The sequence below is a fragment of the Pimephales promelas genome, chromosome 5, assembly GCF_988280905.1.
Source record: "Pimephales promelas chromosome 5, fPimPro1.hap1.1, whole genome shotgun sequence".
NCBI lineage: Eukaryota > Metazoa > Chordata > Actinopteri > Cypriniformes > Leuciscidae > Pimephales > Pimephales promelas.
In genome coordinates, this window is record NC_142773.1 from 41,383,284 (window position 1) to 41,399,195 (window position 15,912).

A 15,912-nucleotide genomic window follows, 5' to 3' on the forward strand; every position below is an offset into this window, starting at 1 on the left:
GAGCCAGAGAGAGCGGTTGTCATTGCCATGTTATAATAATAATGTTTATTTTTTTTATTTTTATAACGCCTTTCAAGAACAATAATGAATAGATTAGATAGGCAAAGAAAATGCACATTTTTATTTCTCTAAAATAAATCCCATTAAGCTGTTAAGTACCATCAGCTTGTTTTTTCTCTAAACATTTGACCTCTCCCCTTACCTTCGACCTTTGTCAGACATGGACCAGATAGTCAAATGTTCCCACGAGCGCTCTATTCACCTGTTCATCGACTCGCTGGTGAACTGGGCGCACCAGAGCTGGGCGTTTCGCTGCAGCTCCAGAGACTCCTTCAACAAGGGCCTGTGTCTGAGCTGCCGCAAGAACCGCTGCAACAAACTCGGCTACAACGTCAACAAGATCCGCAGCAGCAGGAGCGCAAAGATGTACCTCAAAACCCGGGACATGATGCCTTACAAGGGTGCGCAACCCATAGCGATTACAAATCTGCTGGCTAAAAGGGATGGAAATTGTAACTTTATTCAAATGACTTTTTGTAAGCATATTATGGAAGCTTGTTTCCGCCACAGAATGAAAACTAAAAAAGGTAATTGCCACTTTTTATTTCACAATTCAAACTTTTTTTCTCGCATTTCTCGCAAAGTCAGAATTGTGAGATATAAAGTCGCAATTGCGAGATATAAAGTCAGAATTGCGAGATATAAAGTCAGAATTGCGAGATATAAAGTCAGAATTGCGAGATATAAAGTCAGAATTGCGAGATACAAAGCTGCAATTGCGAGATATAAAGTTGCAATTGCGAGATATAAAGTTGCAATTGCAAGATATAGTTGCAATTGCGAGATATAAAGTCAGAATTGCGAGATATAAAGTCAGAATTGCGAGATATAAAGTCGCAATTGCGAGATATAGTCAGAATTGTGAGATATAAAGTCAGAATTGCGAGATATAAAGTCAGAATTGCGAGATATAAAGTCAGAATTGCGAGATACAAAGTCGCAATTGCGAGATATAAAGTCAGAATTGCGAGATATAAAGTCAGAATTGCGAGATATAAAGTCAGAATTGCGAGATACAAAGTCGCAATTGCGAGATATAAAGTTGCAATTACGAGATAAAAAGTCGCAATTGCGAGATATAAAGTCGCAATTGGGAGATATAATGTCAGAATTGTGAGATATAAAGTCAGAATTGCGAGATATAAAGTCAGAATTGTGAGATATAAAGTCAGAATTGTGAGATATAAAGTCAGAATTGTGAGATATAAAGTCAGAATTGCGAGATATAGTCAGAATTGTGAGATATAAAGTCAGAATTGCGAGATACAAAGTCGCAATTGCGAGATATAAAGTTGCAATTACGAGATAAAAAGTCGCAATTGCGAGATATAAAGTCGCAATTGGGAGATATAAAGTCGCAATTACGAGAAAAAAGTCAGAATTGCGAGATATAAAGTCAGAATTGTGAGATATAAAGTCAGAATTGCGAGATATAGTCAGAATTGTGAGATATAAAGTCAGAATTGCGAGATATAAAGTCAGAATTGCAAGATATAAAGTCAGAATTGCGAGATACAAAGTCGCAATTGCGAGATATAAAGTTGCAATTACGAGATAAAAAGTCGCAATTGCGAGATATAAAGTCGCAATTGCGAGATATAAAGTCGCAATTACGAGATATAAAGTCAGAATTGCGAGATATAAAGTCAGAATTGTGAGATATAAAGTCAGAATTGCGAGATATAGTCAGAATTGTGAGATATAAAGTCAGAATTGCGAGATATAAAGTCAGAATTGCAAGATATAAAGTCAGAATTGCGAGATACAAAGTCGCAATTGCGAGATATAAAGTTGCAATTACGAGATAAAAAGTCGCAATTGCGAGATATAAAGTCGCAATTGGGAGATATAAAGTCGCAATTACGAGAAAAAAGTCAGAATTGCGAGATATAAAGTCCGAATTGCGTGATATAAAGTCAGAATTGCGAGATATAAAGTCAGAATTGCGAGATATAAAGTCAGAATTGTGAGATATAAACTATTCTGAGGTGAAAAGTTAGTCTTCTTTTCATTTAGAATTGGCCTGATAACTCGCAATTGCGAGTTTATATCTCACAATTCTGAGAAAATATGTCAGAATTGTGAGATAAAAAGTCTCAATTCTTTTTTTTTTCTCAGCATTTCTCAGAATTGTGATTTTATATCTCGCAATTGCAACTTTATTTTCCTCAATTCTGACTTATTCCGCAATTGTGAGAGAAAAAAAGTTGCAATTATTATTATTATTATTTTTTTTATTTTTATTTTTTTTTTATTAATTGGTGGAAACAAGCTTTCCTAGAATATTGCAAAGTTGTGCTTTGAGTCAATTGTTTTATTTGTTATAATAACTTAATGAAACACGGCAAATTGTGTCAACATAATTTTTGGCCAGGCTGTCATTCAAAGAAATTATGAACGCATGCAAAAACTAAATATTTATATCTGATTATTGTTTTTTCAATGCATTATTTTTGGACACCTGTAGCTGTAGTTTGCCAAATAACTTTATCAGATAAATACTTTAACCAAGTTCAGTGTTTTTTTTTTCTTCCCTCATTTAAATAATATAAAATATTTCTCATATTTTGAAGGAAATGCATCACTTTTGGCCAACACTGTACATCTAGTACCTCTCTATACAAGTACTAACCAGATGCAAACTTTTAAACTTATGAATTGAATCTTGCGATTTTTATTCCTCTCTCTCGTTCTCTTGCAGTGTTTCATTACCAGATTAAGCTGCATCTTTTCAGCGACAAAAACATGACTTTGTTGGAGCAGCCGATGAAAGTGTCTCTGTTCGGGACGACTGATGAAAGCGATGACATCTCTGTCATTGTGTGAGTAAGCTTAATTTATATATTTTTTTTTTTAAAAATTCTGAGTGGCTCAAATTATTTGGACACAAACACTAAAACCTTAAAATCAACTCTGAATTGGTCCGGTAACCAATGAAGGGATGCTAACACAGGTGTGATGTTCCCTGTTTTTTTTTTTACAAAATATAAAAGCGATTTTACAGGATCTCTGAAATATGAGCATATGTCCTGTAATTTGTACCCAGGCCCAGCCTGACCAGCAACAGCACCATCTCCTTCCTGGTGACGTCCGATAAAGACATCGGAGAGCTTCTGATGCTCAACATCCACTGGGAGATGGACTCGTATCTCTACGGCTTCTTCAGCACCAATCAGTTCACCATTCGCAGAATGAGGATTAAATCTGGAGAAACGCAGTCCAAGTGAGTCATTTCAGGTTCATAGAGCCACTATATATGGTCACGTTCGGTTTTGAGTTAAGAACCCATGTGCAGTTTATTATTTCAAGATTTATTTTATATATTTTCAAGATTTGTTATCACAACATATTTTCTTTTGTCAAATCAACTTTATAATAATTTATTTAGTTGAGATAACTTATTATTTTGAGTTTCTGATGGTTAAATTAATCTCCTTCATTGTATTAACTCACTTTTTCCAGTTCAATCAACTTAACATTTTAAGGCAACCAGGCTACTTACTTTTTTAAGTTAAACCTTCAATATTTTTTTACAGTGAACGTGAACAAATACTTGTCACAAACATGAGAAGACTTAAACCACATTTTACATAAATCAATACACGACAAGAGACAATGGAAATACGAGGGCTATCTATACAGAGAGAGAGAGACTAATGACTAACAGGGGACACCTGTGCACAATAAATGAACCAATGAGAACACGGGAAACATGACTAGACCAACCAATGAGAACACACACACCCTAAATCAGCATAGTAGATGTATAGTAATGATGCTGAAAATACAGCTTTGATAAATGGAATAAATTACATTTTGACATATTTCACATAGAAAATAACTTTTTTAAATGTTACCGTTTTTACTGTATTTAATCATGATTTTAATAAGAGACAAAAACATTTAAAAATCTTATCTGCCACTTTTGAATTGTATTGTGAGTACAGTAGTGGCCAAAAGTGATGTCTGGAGGGAATGTTTGTTTTTATTAACCTAGTTTGATTAAACTGTTAAAAAAAATGATTTTAGATGAGGAAAGAAAAAAACACTAAACTTATTTTCTTTTATTTATTTTTTTGGTATATCTGACAAAAAAGCTAGAGTTTTTATTTTACTTAAAGCTCAGGAAAAAGCATACATTTACTGCAACATAATCGGATATTAATAATTAGTTGGTTCTGTTTTTGCATGTGTTTATAATTATGTTCATAATACCTGGCCAAAAATTATGTCAGCACAATTTGGCATGTTTCATTGCAATTAAAACAATCGAGTCCAAGCACAACTACGCAATATGATTAGAAAATGCTTAACAGTTTTTTTTTTTAATAATATTTGGACAAAGATTGACGATGTAATCTCATAACTGCCCAAACACATAGCAGGCTATTGTAGTGAACTAAGACAAAAACTGATTATTAATAAATTAAACAAAATTAAAGTCCCCCTGTAGTCAATTTTAAAAGCAGAATTTTGAGCTAAAATGATTTTTTTCTTTTGTCTTGAAGGGTAATTTTCAGACCCAAAGATGAAGAGTTTGGTTCCCTCGTTCAGGGTGGAGAGCCTGTCGTGTTTGTGAAGTCCAGCGAGACGCCGCAGAGCAGGAGAGAGGAGAGGTAAAGTCGACTTTACTTTTACTGAAAGTTAGATATTAGGCTATATATGTATATATATTAAACCTTCTGTCTCTCTCTCTCCTCTTATGGGTTTTCAGGAAGCACAGACTGAAACATCACGGAAGCTTCTTCAAACAGGGCGTCAATGAAGCAACCGCAGATATGAGAAAAGAAGCGGCGTCACTTCATAATGAATCAACAGAGGTCATCGTGACCGAAACAACCACCAATCTAAACACGACTTTATGAGTCAACACAGAGAAAACTTATTGGAGCTATATGTAGAATTCAGAAACTTGTGTTGTTAGCGACACCGGTGGCCGTTAAGGTGAACTGCAGCAGCTGTTACTCACAATCATAGTGAAATATAAAAGACTGAATGTGATTCAAGGCCCTGATATGAAGAGTTCAGATGCAAAAGCCTCTAAATGCCATTTGAAATTTTCTTCTTTAATGATGATTTTTATCAAACTTGTATATTTAAGTTCAGTAATTTCATTTAAATAACAATTAATAGGTAATTATCATTGCCATTTTAGTGAAATTACTAAACTTAAATATACAAGCTTGATAAAAATCATCATTAAAGAAGAAAATTTCAAATGGCATTTAGAGGCTTTTGCATCTGAACTCTTCATATATTTTCTTAGAACTAAAGGTTCTATATAGAACCTTAAAAGGTTCTATCAGCGCTACGTATTTGGAACCCCTAAAAGGTTCTATACACTTTAAAAAAAGGGTTCCTCTGAGTTCTATATAGAACCCTGGGGTTCCATACTTGGCCAATAGAACCTTTTACCAAAAAAATGGTTCTATATAGAACCATTTTGGAGTTCCATATATGAAGCGGGGGATGGAACCAATCTGGTTCTAAATAGAACCATTTCTTCTAAGAGTGTAAAACAAAGTACCTTTGCAGCGATTAAACAAACATCCAGATGCCATTGACGCTGCTGAGAGTGTGTAGATGTAAATATGTGCTGTTCGCTTTCCTCTCAGTAACAAAATAAACACACAACAAAAATGACAGTGGTGAGAATAAAGAAGCAGTTAAAGGATTAGTTCACTTCAGGACCCCCACCACGTCATCCGAGATGTTAGTCTGTCTTCAATCAAACAGAAATTACGTTTTTTGATAAAAACTCCAGGATGTTAATGGGGTTCAATGGATCGAAGGTCCAGATGTGAGTTTCAATCCAGCTTCAAAGTCTCGACACGATCCAGATGAGGAATAAGATTCTTATCTAGTTAAACCATCAGTCATTTAAAAAAAAAGGTGTGTCATATATATATATATATATATATATGAGACCATTTTGAATTAATCATGACACATTGTCATTACTGTACAGAGTCCCTTATATAAAAATCAGTCTAAAGGCTTTCATAGACAAGCTAGGAAGGTCTCGTTTTTTTATGCTTTGTTACAAGCTGTTCACACGTTGGCAATAAAAAGTGATTCATACATTAAAATAATTACGTATAGCCCCTTTTATGATTTTATTTATGCTATTTGCACCAGATTTTTCTGAAAGTTTTAATTTGAGAATGTAGGCTTGTGAATTTCACATCACATTTTATCCCAAAATCAAAAGAGAAAAAAAATATTTAAAAATTGTATTTAAAATTACAAATGCTCATGAGTGTTAACAGAAATGTAACTTTACCCTCATAAAAGGGCATAAAATAATGAAAATAAAGTATAAAAATGTTTCTAAAAATAGGTTTCAGTGCTAAGACAATTTCTTTCTTTTGATTTGTGGGAACGACCAATTCGTACAAATTCGTACGAGTGATTAAAATGTAGCTAATTCGTACTAATTCATACGACCTCACTCGTACGAATTCGTACGATTTGTCCAAACCCACGTGATGGGTAGGTTTAGGGGCGGGGTCAGGCGTTGGTCATTCGTACGAATTCATACGAATTGGCCAATATGTACGATTTAGCAAAAACATACTAATTTGTACGAGTGAGTTCGTACAAACTGTAACGAATTATAGCCACCTCGTAATTCGTACGAATACTCGTGAGATTGGATTGGTTGGAAAAATATGATCATGTTCTTGACAGGTTTTGTGAGATTCACTCAAACATAGATGTTTAGTTTTTTTAGCTTGTAGACATATTGTGTGTTAAAAATCAAAATATGTATCTTTAGAGGCCAGGTTCGATTTTGTACATATATAAAACATAAGTCCAGATAAAAATGAACTGAAGTGAAGTTCAAATACAAGGGTTGTAAATATGATGACCTGTAACTATTGAGAGCAGTTTATTCACATTCAGCTACTATAGTTTAACAATATTATATGTGATATGTTCAAAATGAAATCAATAGAATTTAACATTCCATTTTCTCATCAACAAATCAATGCAATTTTTTTTTGTCGGTTTTTTTTTGGCTGTATTTCAGGTGCTTACCTTTTTGTTTTGTTTCCTTTTTTTGCACAAATTGAAACGAAATGTCTGGAAATCTTAGTTACACATACACACACACACACACACACACACGCACACACACGTCAGTACTTGTTCATTGGTCCAGGCTTCTAACAAATGACTTGCTTAAAGCATATTGTGTATTTATGTACGTCACAATCACGCCAGGCTCTCCTTCACTCACACTCACCTGAACATTCATCCTCTCTGGCATGCAATCACATATGTGTGTGCAAAAGACTCAAAATTAGCAAAGTCTTTTGTCACCCTCAACAATTAATCTTATTATACCTGGTTATTGATTGTGTTCTTGCCAAAACCTCGTAATAAACACCTTGTTTGAACTTGTATCTTGTTTCCTGGTCATTTTAGAGTGTGTGACAACGTAACATGCCATAGGACTTCTGAAATGTGCTTATAATAATCTTTTATGCACACTCCATGTGATTAAATTCATATTAGCCTGAAGCTCATTTGAATAAATATTCATTTTAAAACGACTAAAGGACTTTCAATAACCAGCACTGAATATTCTTTATACAATGAAATTGATTATGCTGTTACTAAAACCTCCACAATTGACCTCCACAATTATTTTGAACTGCACAAGAAACTCAAATATTAATTTACAGTGATAAATGCCAAGCAAATACATCATATGACAAGCAGCAAAAGTCAAGCATAAGTAGTGATATAATGTTATAAATACCTCATTTACATTTTTTCTCCTCAATATTCTCACGATAAACGCCTGATATATCAAATATCAAAAAAATAGGCTACACATATGCACTGTAAAAAAGTACGATCTTTTAAAGTACAATCAACTTGTAAGTCATTTCAACTTAAATCACATTAATAAAAATGACTTGAATCTTGAATAACTTACAATAGTGTGATGAGATAAAGCAGTAATTGTCATAATTGATCATGCCGTATTTTTACAGAGTGCAAACTTTTATTTTATTTTATATTTTCAACAACCGCATTAAAAAATGAAGATATTTCTGACTATTATTTCACATGTCGGGCTTTACAGGGCTAACAAACTCGGTTCAGGAGCGTGCGTGCAACTCGAGCGCCTGTCGACTGCACACTTTCTCAAAACGTGTTCTAGCTTCACTAACGCAAGGTGATATTTTGAATATGTGTCTAATTATAGTGCGAAGAGCGTGTGGAAGATGAAGTCCACATGCTCATGACCCCTCACCCCCGCTGAGCGTTCACATAATGCAGTCCTAGACATTTCTGTCCAGTGCAAAACAATACACACATGCTCTAAAGTTCAAGAGGAGCGTGTTCATCCAGACCTGTCAATCATAACTCAAGAGTAAACACATGAACATTACGCGTCCAATTTATTAATTCATGCAGTCCATGAGAAAACTTCTTGTGTTCTTGCTCTCCATGAGAAATAACGGGAAATTATGGCATTATGTGTAGCTATTATTATGAAAACTGTTTTCAATCAAAATTTGTTGTGATTATATTAAAAATGCATGATTAAAATCGACAAAATTTCCTTCCGTCAGCGGCCGGCATACATTTCATCACGGTGCATTCTGGGATTGTCTTAACCATAACGGATCGGATAGGCTACATAATATTTTTATTAGCCTATAAGCCAAGAACTAGACAAAATGCACAAGATCTGATTGTGTTTAACAAAAGCCTGATGCTGGACTATAAAATAACCTCTATTTTCTCGAGATGTTTAATATTTCCACACTCCATTTTGTTGCTGAAAATTTTTTTTGTGAAACAGATATTTGAAAAATGATCAGCATGTCTGTTCTACTGAGAAGATGCACAGAGTTCACGGGATTGATGAAACCAGGACAGAACAGCAATAACTCACTCGTGAGTCTGGAGACAAGTGAAGGGTAGAGAGAGAGAGAGAGAGAGAGAGAGAGAGAGAGAGAGAGAGAGAGAGAGAGAGAGAGAGAGAGAGAGGCTTTGAACAATGTCATGTTCTCTATGCCATGGTGTGTGTGTCTCTGTTGGTGATTGGTCGGACGGAGGGGTGTTGGTGTGACCGGTACAAAACAAAGGATCTTTATTATTGGAAATAAGGTCATTTAACATCCATAGAACCTTATAAAGTTCTTTAAAGGTCCTTCAAAAATTTTTAAATGTTCTTACGTAGTATTATAAATTATTTATCCGTCCACATCATTATTGTTTTGTTAAATGAATGTGCCTTGTAATCTTAACCAAAGAGAGTCTCACAAAAACACGGTTTGAAATCGCTGGAGTTTCTGACGTCACAAACGACCTTGTAACCAATCAGATCACACGATCGCCAACCGAGTGGATGCGGGGCTCATTTGCATATTCATAGAACCGCGACCATTTCACAAGATGTAAACAACACTGGTCCAGAAGCACTTCCTGTTTCAGTTTTTTAACATTACATAAAAGCTGGGATAAAATACAACCAACAGAACATTTAAAACTGAATCAAAAAGTTAAACAAACATCTTTAAGATGTTTTCTTTACATGTGAAATAAAGAAAACAGTTACAAACTGAAACAGAAGGTGCTTCTGGACCAGTGTTGTTTACATCTTGTGAAATGGTCTTGGCGAGGGTGTCGAGTTACAACATCACTGTCTGTGAAAAACCCCTTTAGCTTAAATAATATTTAAAATTTAAAATGTAATGTTTTTGGAAAATGTGTTAGCGAACTAAAAAATCTAATGAAATAAAATAACAGAAAAAGTAAAATTAATGAAAAAATATTATCATATTTTATAGGCCCATTTAAAGCTACATTGTGTGATTTTTACCCCCATCTAGCGGTGAAAAGATATATGACCATCCAGTGAATATTAGTTTCTGTTCCTCTCAATTCCGATTTCGTTTTAACTCATGCGGTGGCCAATGTAGTCCAAGATTAACATGGCTTCCAGTTCGACGTCGTCCATGAGTGTTAACTTAAACGTAAACGCGAAAGGCGAAGCTTGAATTAACGGGTAGGCTATGTCCCTCTTTGGCTAATGTACTTTCAAGATGGAGGGGCAACATGGCGAACCCCTTACCCGTATGTATTTTCAATGGAATATTATGCACACACGGGAATACTTTATTACTTGAACGAAGTATATATACATCAATGAGCACATATATTTTTGAAAGAACTAAGTGTTTTTTAGCTAAGAATAAACTAAAAGAGTTACACAGTGTAGCTTTAAAGTCTGAGAATGTGAAGGTAGTGAAAGATCTGTAAAATTGAGGATAAAAAGCTCACAGGAGTGACTGTCTGTGTTGCATCTGATTGAAACGCATTGCAACAGAATCTGGAGAACTTTCTTCAACTGTCATGGGCAGTTCATCGCATTGTTCACGGACACTTTTTAAGGCGATTTCACATTTTTATGCCTCTCTTGGGGGACATGCTCGTCTTAACCCTTATACACAGTACAAGTGTCATCTGCATCGCAAGGTTAAACTGTGCCTGTCTCATAAATAAACGCCTGACGTCAGAGACGCGTCACTCTGAGTAACGGCATGCAGTACGGTACACACACACACACGACACGTACAGGTGACCGCCCTAAATCACACACACGGTCCTGTTGATATGGGACAAAGCTGAAATGAATTAGACGAAAAACTAGAAATGTTGACTTGGAATTAAACGAAGAACTAAAATTAGCACAAACACTAAACTTAAGTTACACTAAAGTAAAAAATAATAATAATATTTGCATTTAAAATAATAATAATAATAATAATCAAGACAAAATTACTAAAAAAATCAGCCTGAAATTAAAATAAAGAAATGCTCATTCAAAATATTGATAAACACAATAACAGTATAACAGTCTGACCTGCAGTTTGACATTTGACCTGCATATTTTTTTATTGAACACCATACATTTGCAAACTCAAGTAGGGACAATAATATGCATATAAACAAATATACACAAATGGACATGTAATTTAATATAATTTGTATCTATAATTTCGTGTATTTATGCCTGTGCTTTCACTACAGTGCTTAGCCTCGAGCGACACCTAGTGGAAATACAAATCCAGTGCACAGAGGTGTCGACATCTGTAGTGAAACAACCGGCATAGACTGTAAAAAATAAAATAATAATAAAGATAATGAAAATAAACGTCTTTTTTTTTTTTTTAAATAATAACCTAAAGTCTTTAAACAAACTGTAGTTCTCTCGTTACTCCAGTGCGGCAGGAGGCGCTACACACAGGCTCTCAGCGGCGCCACCCGGTTCCTCAAAATCTCTCCCATCCCATCCGCAATTTGATGATGTTTGAGCTTCTTTGAGCTTCTAAAACCGATGACAGTTTTTTATTAAACCAACAAATGTCCCAGGAGTGAGCGGACTTCTGTAGATCAACGATAAAGCGGTCGAGGAAGGCGCGAACATGTCGGCCAGCGCTGTTTATGTGTTAGATCTGAAGGGGAAGGTAAGATAACGGTTCACTAGCACTGAAGGCTAAAGCTAATCAACATCGGACATGAACGTGAGGGGGTTTAAATAGAATTATTCTCAATTAAAACCAATAAACTTGTTCCCCTGATCTGAAACGTTCGAAGGGTTTTAACAGTCGATCCTCATGTATTAGTTAATGAAACTGAGATTAAAGTAATTACAATTAAATCCCCCCTTCAAACAGCTGCTTATAAACTGATAATTTTTTTTACATTTTGACTCAGTCAAAAGTCAATTATTCTCAGTCACTAATTAATAAAGAGCAATTATTTGTCTCCATCCTTATGCTTTAGTTTGTTTATTAAGATATAATTTATCTGTCACTTTTGAAAAGCCTTATGAGTTGATATTTGCTTAAAATATGCGTTTCGTACTTGCTAAATACAATGTTGTGCTTCTACAATGATTTTTGCCATGGTATTTGCAAAGTACATTAAATTATTATATAGTATTACCCAAATGCTATAGTATACCATGCTACAATGTTCATGTAATCTAATGGTACATGTGCAAAAAAACAACCACAACCTAACTGTTTAACCTTTGCACTTTTTTAGTTTCTGTATTTCTTTACATGAACAGTATTAGTGGATTGAATATGATGTGAATATAGAATACAAATCAAACGGCATATGATAAGGATATGCTAATTGATAATTAAACGTATTTTATTTTTCAGCTGATGCAGAGATGTAATTGTGATCTGTGTGTGTGTTCAGGTCCTGATCTGCCGTAATTACCGCGGGGATGTGGACATGTCTGAGATTGAGCACTTTATGAGCCTGCTGATGGATAAAGAAGAGGAGGGCACGCTCTCACCCATCTTGGCTCACGGTGGAGTTCGTTTCATGTGGATTAAACACAACAACCTGTACCGTATCCTTCCACACCGCAAACATGCAAACCGGACAGCAGCTCATCACATGATGTATAATAGTACGGAAGAGGATTGGGGCCAAGCAATAATAAAAAATAAAAAAAAAACATGTCGAGATTAAAGTCATGATAATGCGAAATTAAACGAAAGTCGAAATACAATCTTGAAAATAAACTCATTAAATATTGAGAATAAAGTCATCGTGTTTATTCTTACAATTATTTCGACTTTTTTCTCTAAATGTAGCAAGTGTTTTTCTCGAAACAACGACTTTATTCTCAAAATGTAATGAGTTTATTCTCAAGATTTTATTTCATTTTTTTTCTCGAAATTTAACGAGTTTTTTCTCTAAACAAACGACTTTATTCTCGAAATGTAATGAGTTTATTCTCAAGATTGTATATCAACCTTTTTCTCGAAATTTAAGGATTTTTTTCTCTAAATAAACGACTTTATTCTCGAAATGTAATGAGTTTATTCTCAAGATTGTATATCGACTTTTTTCTTGAAATTTAACTATTTTTTTCTCTAAACAAACGACTTTATTCTCGATATTTAATGAGTTTATTCTCTAGAGTGTATATCAACTTTTTCTCAAAATGTAACGAATTTTTCTCGAAACAGACGACTTTATTCTTGATATTTAATGACTTGATTCTCAAGATTGTATATCGACTTTTTTCTCTAAATTTAACGAGTTTTTTTCTTGAAACAAACAACTTTATTCTCGATACTTAATGAGTTTATTCTCAAGATTGTATATCGACTTTTTTCTCGAAACAAACAACTTTATTCCCGTTATTTAATGAGTTTATTCTCAAGATTGTATATCGACTTTTTCTCAAAATGTAACGAATTTTTTCTCGAAACACAACGACTTTATTCTCGATATTTAATGACTCGATTCTCAAGATTGTATATCGACTTTTTTCTCTAAATTTAACGAGTTTTTTCTCGAAACAAACAACTTTATTCTCGTTATTTAATGAGTTGATTCTCAAGATTATATTTGGACTTTTTTTCTTTAAATTTAACTAGTTTAATTTCTCATTATAATGACTTTAATCTCGTCATGGTTTTATTTATTTTTTATTATTGCTTGGCTCAATATTTACCATAAAGTGATTATGATTTTTGCATTAATTAAGCTACCCTATTAATTACCCTGTAGTTATGACACGGATAGTTCCAGCTTTTAGATCTGGATCACCGGATGAGCCACAATGTACAAATTACAACAACAAAAAACTGTTATAAGAATAATTAATAATTTTATTGTTTAATTATCTATTTTAGTCATGTTTTGTCTCTTAACCTGCTGACACACAGTTGTTGCAACATCCAAAAAGAATGCTTGCGTCTCCCTGGTTTTCTCCTTCCTCTACAAAATTGTTCAGGTACGTTACATGTGAATTGTACATTTCTTTTTTGGCATAAAGTGATTTCTCACAGTATTGGATAATTTCTGGGTTGGACCATAATTATTAGGGCCAATAGAGTGGCATTAACACTAGGGGGCGCTAATACCTCTGTTAATTAGCCGACACTGTCTGATAATATTCTCAAAATCAGCTTCATTTATATATTGTTTTATCATTGCATACTACATTTCATGATCACTTACTTTATTCTCACTTGTGTTTGATGCGTTAGGTTTTCTCCGAGTACTTTAAGGAGCTGGAGGAGGAGAGTATCAGAGATAACTTTGTCATTATCTACGAGCTGCTGGATGAACTCATGGACTTTGGATACCCTCAAACTACAGACAGCAAGATCCTTCAGGAGTGAGTTCGGTTTTGATTTCTGTTTATGAAGCATTAAAGGATTAGTTCACTTTTGAAAACTTTTGCTGATAATTGACTCACCCCCATGTCATCTAAGATGTCCATGTCTTTCTTTCTTCAGTCGAAAAGAAATTAAGGTTTTTGATGAAAACATTCCAGCATTTTCTCCATATAATGGACTTCAATGGGGACCAAACGGTTCAAGGTCCAAAAGACACTTTCAGTGCAAACTGCGAACTGTTCAACGGGCTTTAAATGATTCCAGACGATGAATAAGGGTCTTATCAAGTGAAACGATCACTCATTTAATAAATAAAAAACAAAGTTTGAGTTTTATAATCTCAAATGCTTGCCTTGCTGTGTACTGTTATGTGCGTTTGTGACTTTCCTGTTAACTCCTTCATCAAAATGAACAAATCTTTTTCTGAGTCATTTGGTTGATTCAAAGAACGAAACGAACAAATTGACTCGGAAAAAAATGAAAAAGATTGACTCGGAAAAAGATGACTCATTTTGATGAACGAGTTCGAACAGGAGAGTCACAAACGCGCATCACAGTACAGTGCAAGGTGAGCATTTGGGTTTATAAATTGTAAACTTTGTTATTTTTTTTTTTAAATGAGCGCTCGTTTCGCTTGATAAGAGCCTTATTCATCGTCTGGAATCGTTTAAAGCCCTTTGAACAGTTTGCAGTTTGCACTGAAACTGTCTTTTGGACCTTGAACTGTTTGGTCCCCATTGATGTCCATTATATGGAGAAAATCCTGGAATGTTTTCATCAAAAACCTTAATTTATTTTCGACTGAAGAAAGAAAGACATGGACATCTTGGATGACACGGGGGCGAGTAAATTATCAGCAAAAGTTTTTTGAAAAGTGAACTACTCCTTTAAAGTAATAGCAACTCAAAACTAACAGTTCTGTCACCATATACTCACCCTCAAGCCATATGACTGACATTCAATGGAAAGTCTTTTTTTTTTTTTTCTTTTTTAATTTAACAGTCAGACATACATACAAACCAACATAGTGCAGTAGTGAGCAATCTTGTAAATCCATAATTCCAGCAGTGACATAAAAGTGTTTTAAGTGTCTGATCTAAGTGTGTATGTGAGTGTGGGTGTGTGTATGCATAAACAAAGTAACCATTTATTATTTATTACCATTGTCATTACCATCACCATCCCACTCCCCACTACCACCATACTGCCAATTATGTGTTGGTAGATTTTTATTTCCATCGTTCCTCCTGTGTAACTGAAATTGTTCCAGGCCTTTCTCTGATCCAGCAGATATCACCCAGTCTCATATTTGTTGCTGAAATGTCCAGCCGTGTGTTTATTTTCCCCATGTCACTGTGTGTGTGTGTTTGTCGATACACAGATACATCACTCAGGAAGGTCACAAGTTGGACACAGGAGCTCCACGACCCCCTGCGACTGTAACCAACGCCGTCTCCTGGAGGTCCGAGGGCATCAAGTACAGGAAGAACGAGGTTTTCCTGGACGTCATCGAGTCTGTCAACCTCCTGGTATGTTTTTAGAAACACCTCCTTTCTAAGATGTCTCCAGACACGCTCAAAATAAACACAGGAATCCATCATAACAAACAGGACGCAGTTACCTCTATGTCACTGTGCTTCAGTTGTGTAAATGATGAACCTGCTGTTTT

The 15,912-nt window shown here is 34.7% G+C and overlaps 2 protein-coding genes across 2 annotated transcripts in view; both read left to right on the forward strand.

Annotated features, from left to right (window-relative positions):
* The window catches only part of lplb (lipoprotein lipase b), an 18,786-nt gene extending 13,745 nt beyond the window's left edge, over positions 1 to 5,041 (forward strand). The window contains exons 6-10 of the mRNA XM_089131551.1: positions 219 to 461; positions 2,762 to 2,882; positions 3,107 to 3,283; positions 4,569 to 4,676; positions 4,775 to 5,041. Of these exons, the coding sequence (XP_088987677.1) occupies positions 219 to 461; positions 2,762 to 2,882; positions 3,107 to 3,283; positions 4,569 to 4,676; positions 4,775 to 4,925 (800 nt within the window). The 3' untranslated portion in view covers positions 4,926 to 5,041. The remainder of the gene's footprint in view (positions 1 to 218; positions 462 to 2,761; positions 2,883 to 3,106; positions 3,284 to 4,568; positions 4,677 to 4,774) is intronic.
* Positions 5,042 to 11,335: 6,294 nt separating this feature from the next.
* The window catches only part of ap1m1 (adaptor related protein complex 1 subunit mu 1), a 55,868-nt gene continuing 51,291 nt past the window's right edge, over positions 11,336 to 15,912 (forward strand). Inside the window, exons 1-5 of the mRNA XM_039665577.2 lie at positions 11,336 to 11,555; positions 12,301 to 12,457; positions 13,788 to 13,855; positions 14,112 to 14,242; positions 15,625 to 15,772. Coding sequence (XP_039521511.1) covers positions 11,514 to 11,555; positions 12,301 to 12,457; positions 13,788 to 13,855; positions 14,112 to 14,242; positions 15,625 to 15,772 — 546 coding nt within the window. The 5' untranslated portion in view covers positions 11,336 to 11,513. The remainder of the gene's footprint in view (positions 11,556 to 12,300; positions 12,458 to 13,787; positions 13,856 to 14,111; positions 14,243 to 15,624; positions 15,773 to 15,912) is intronic.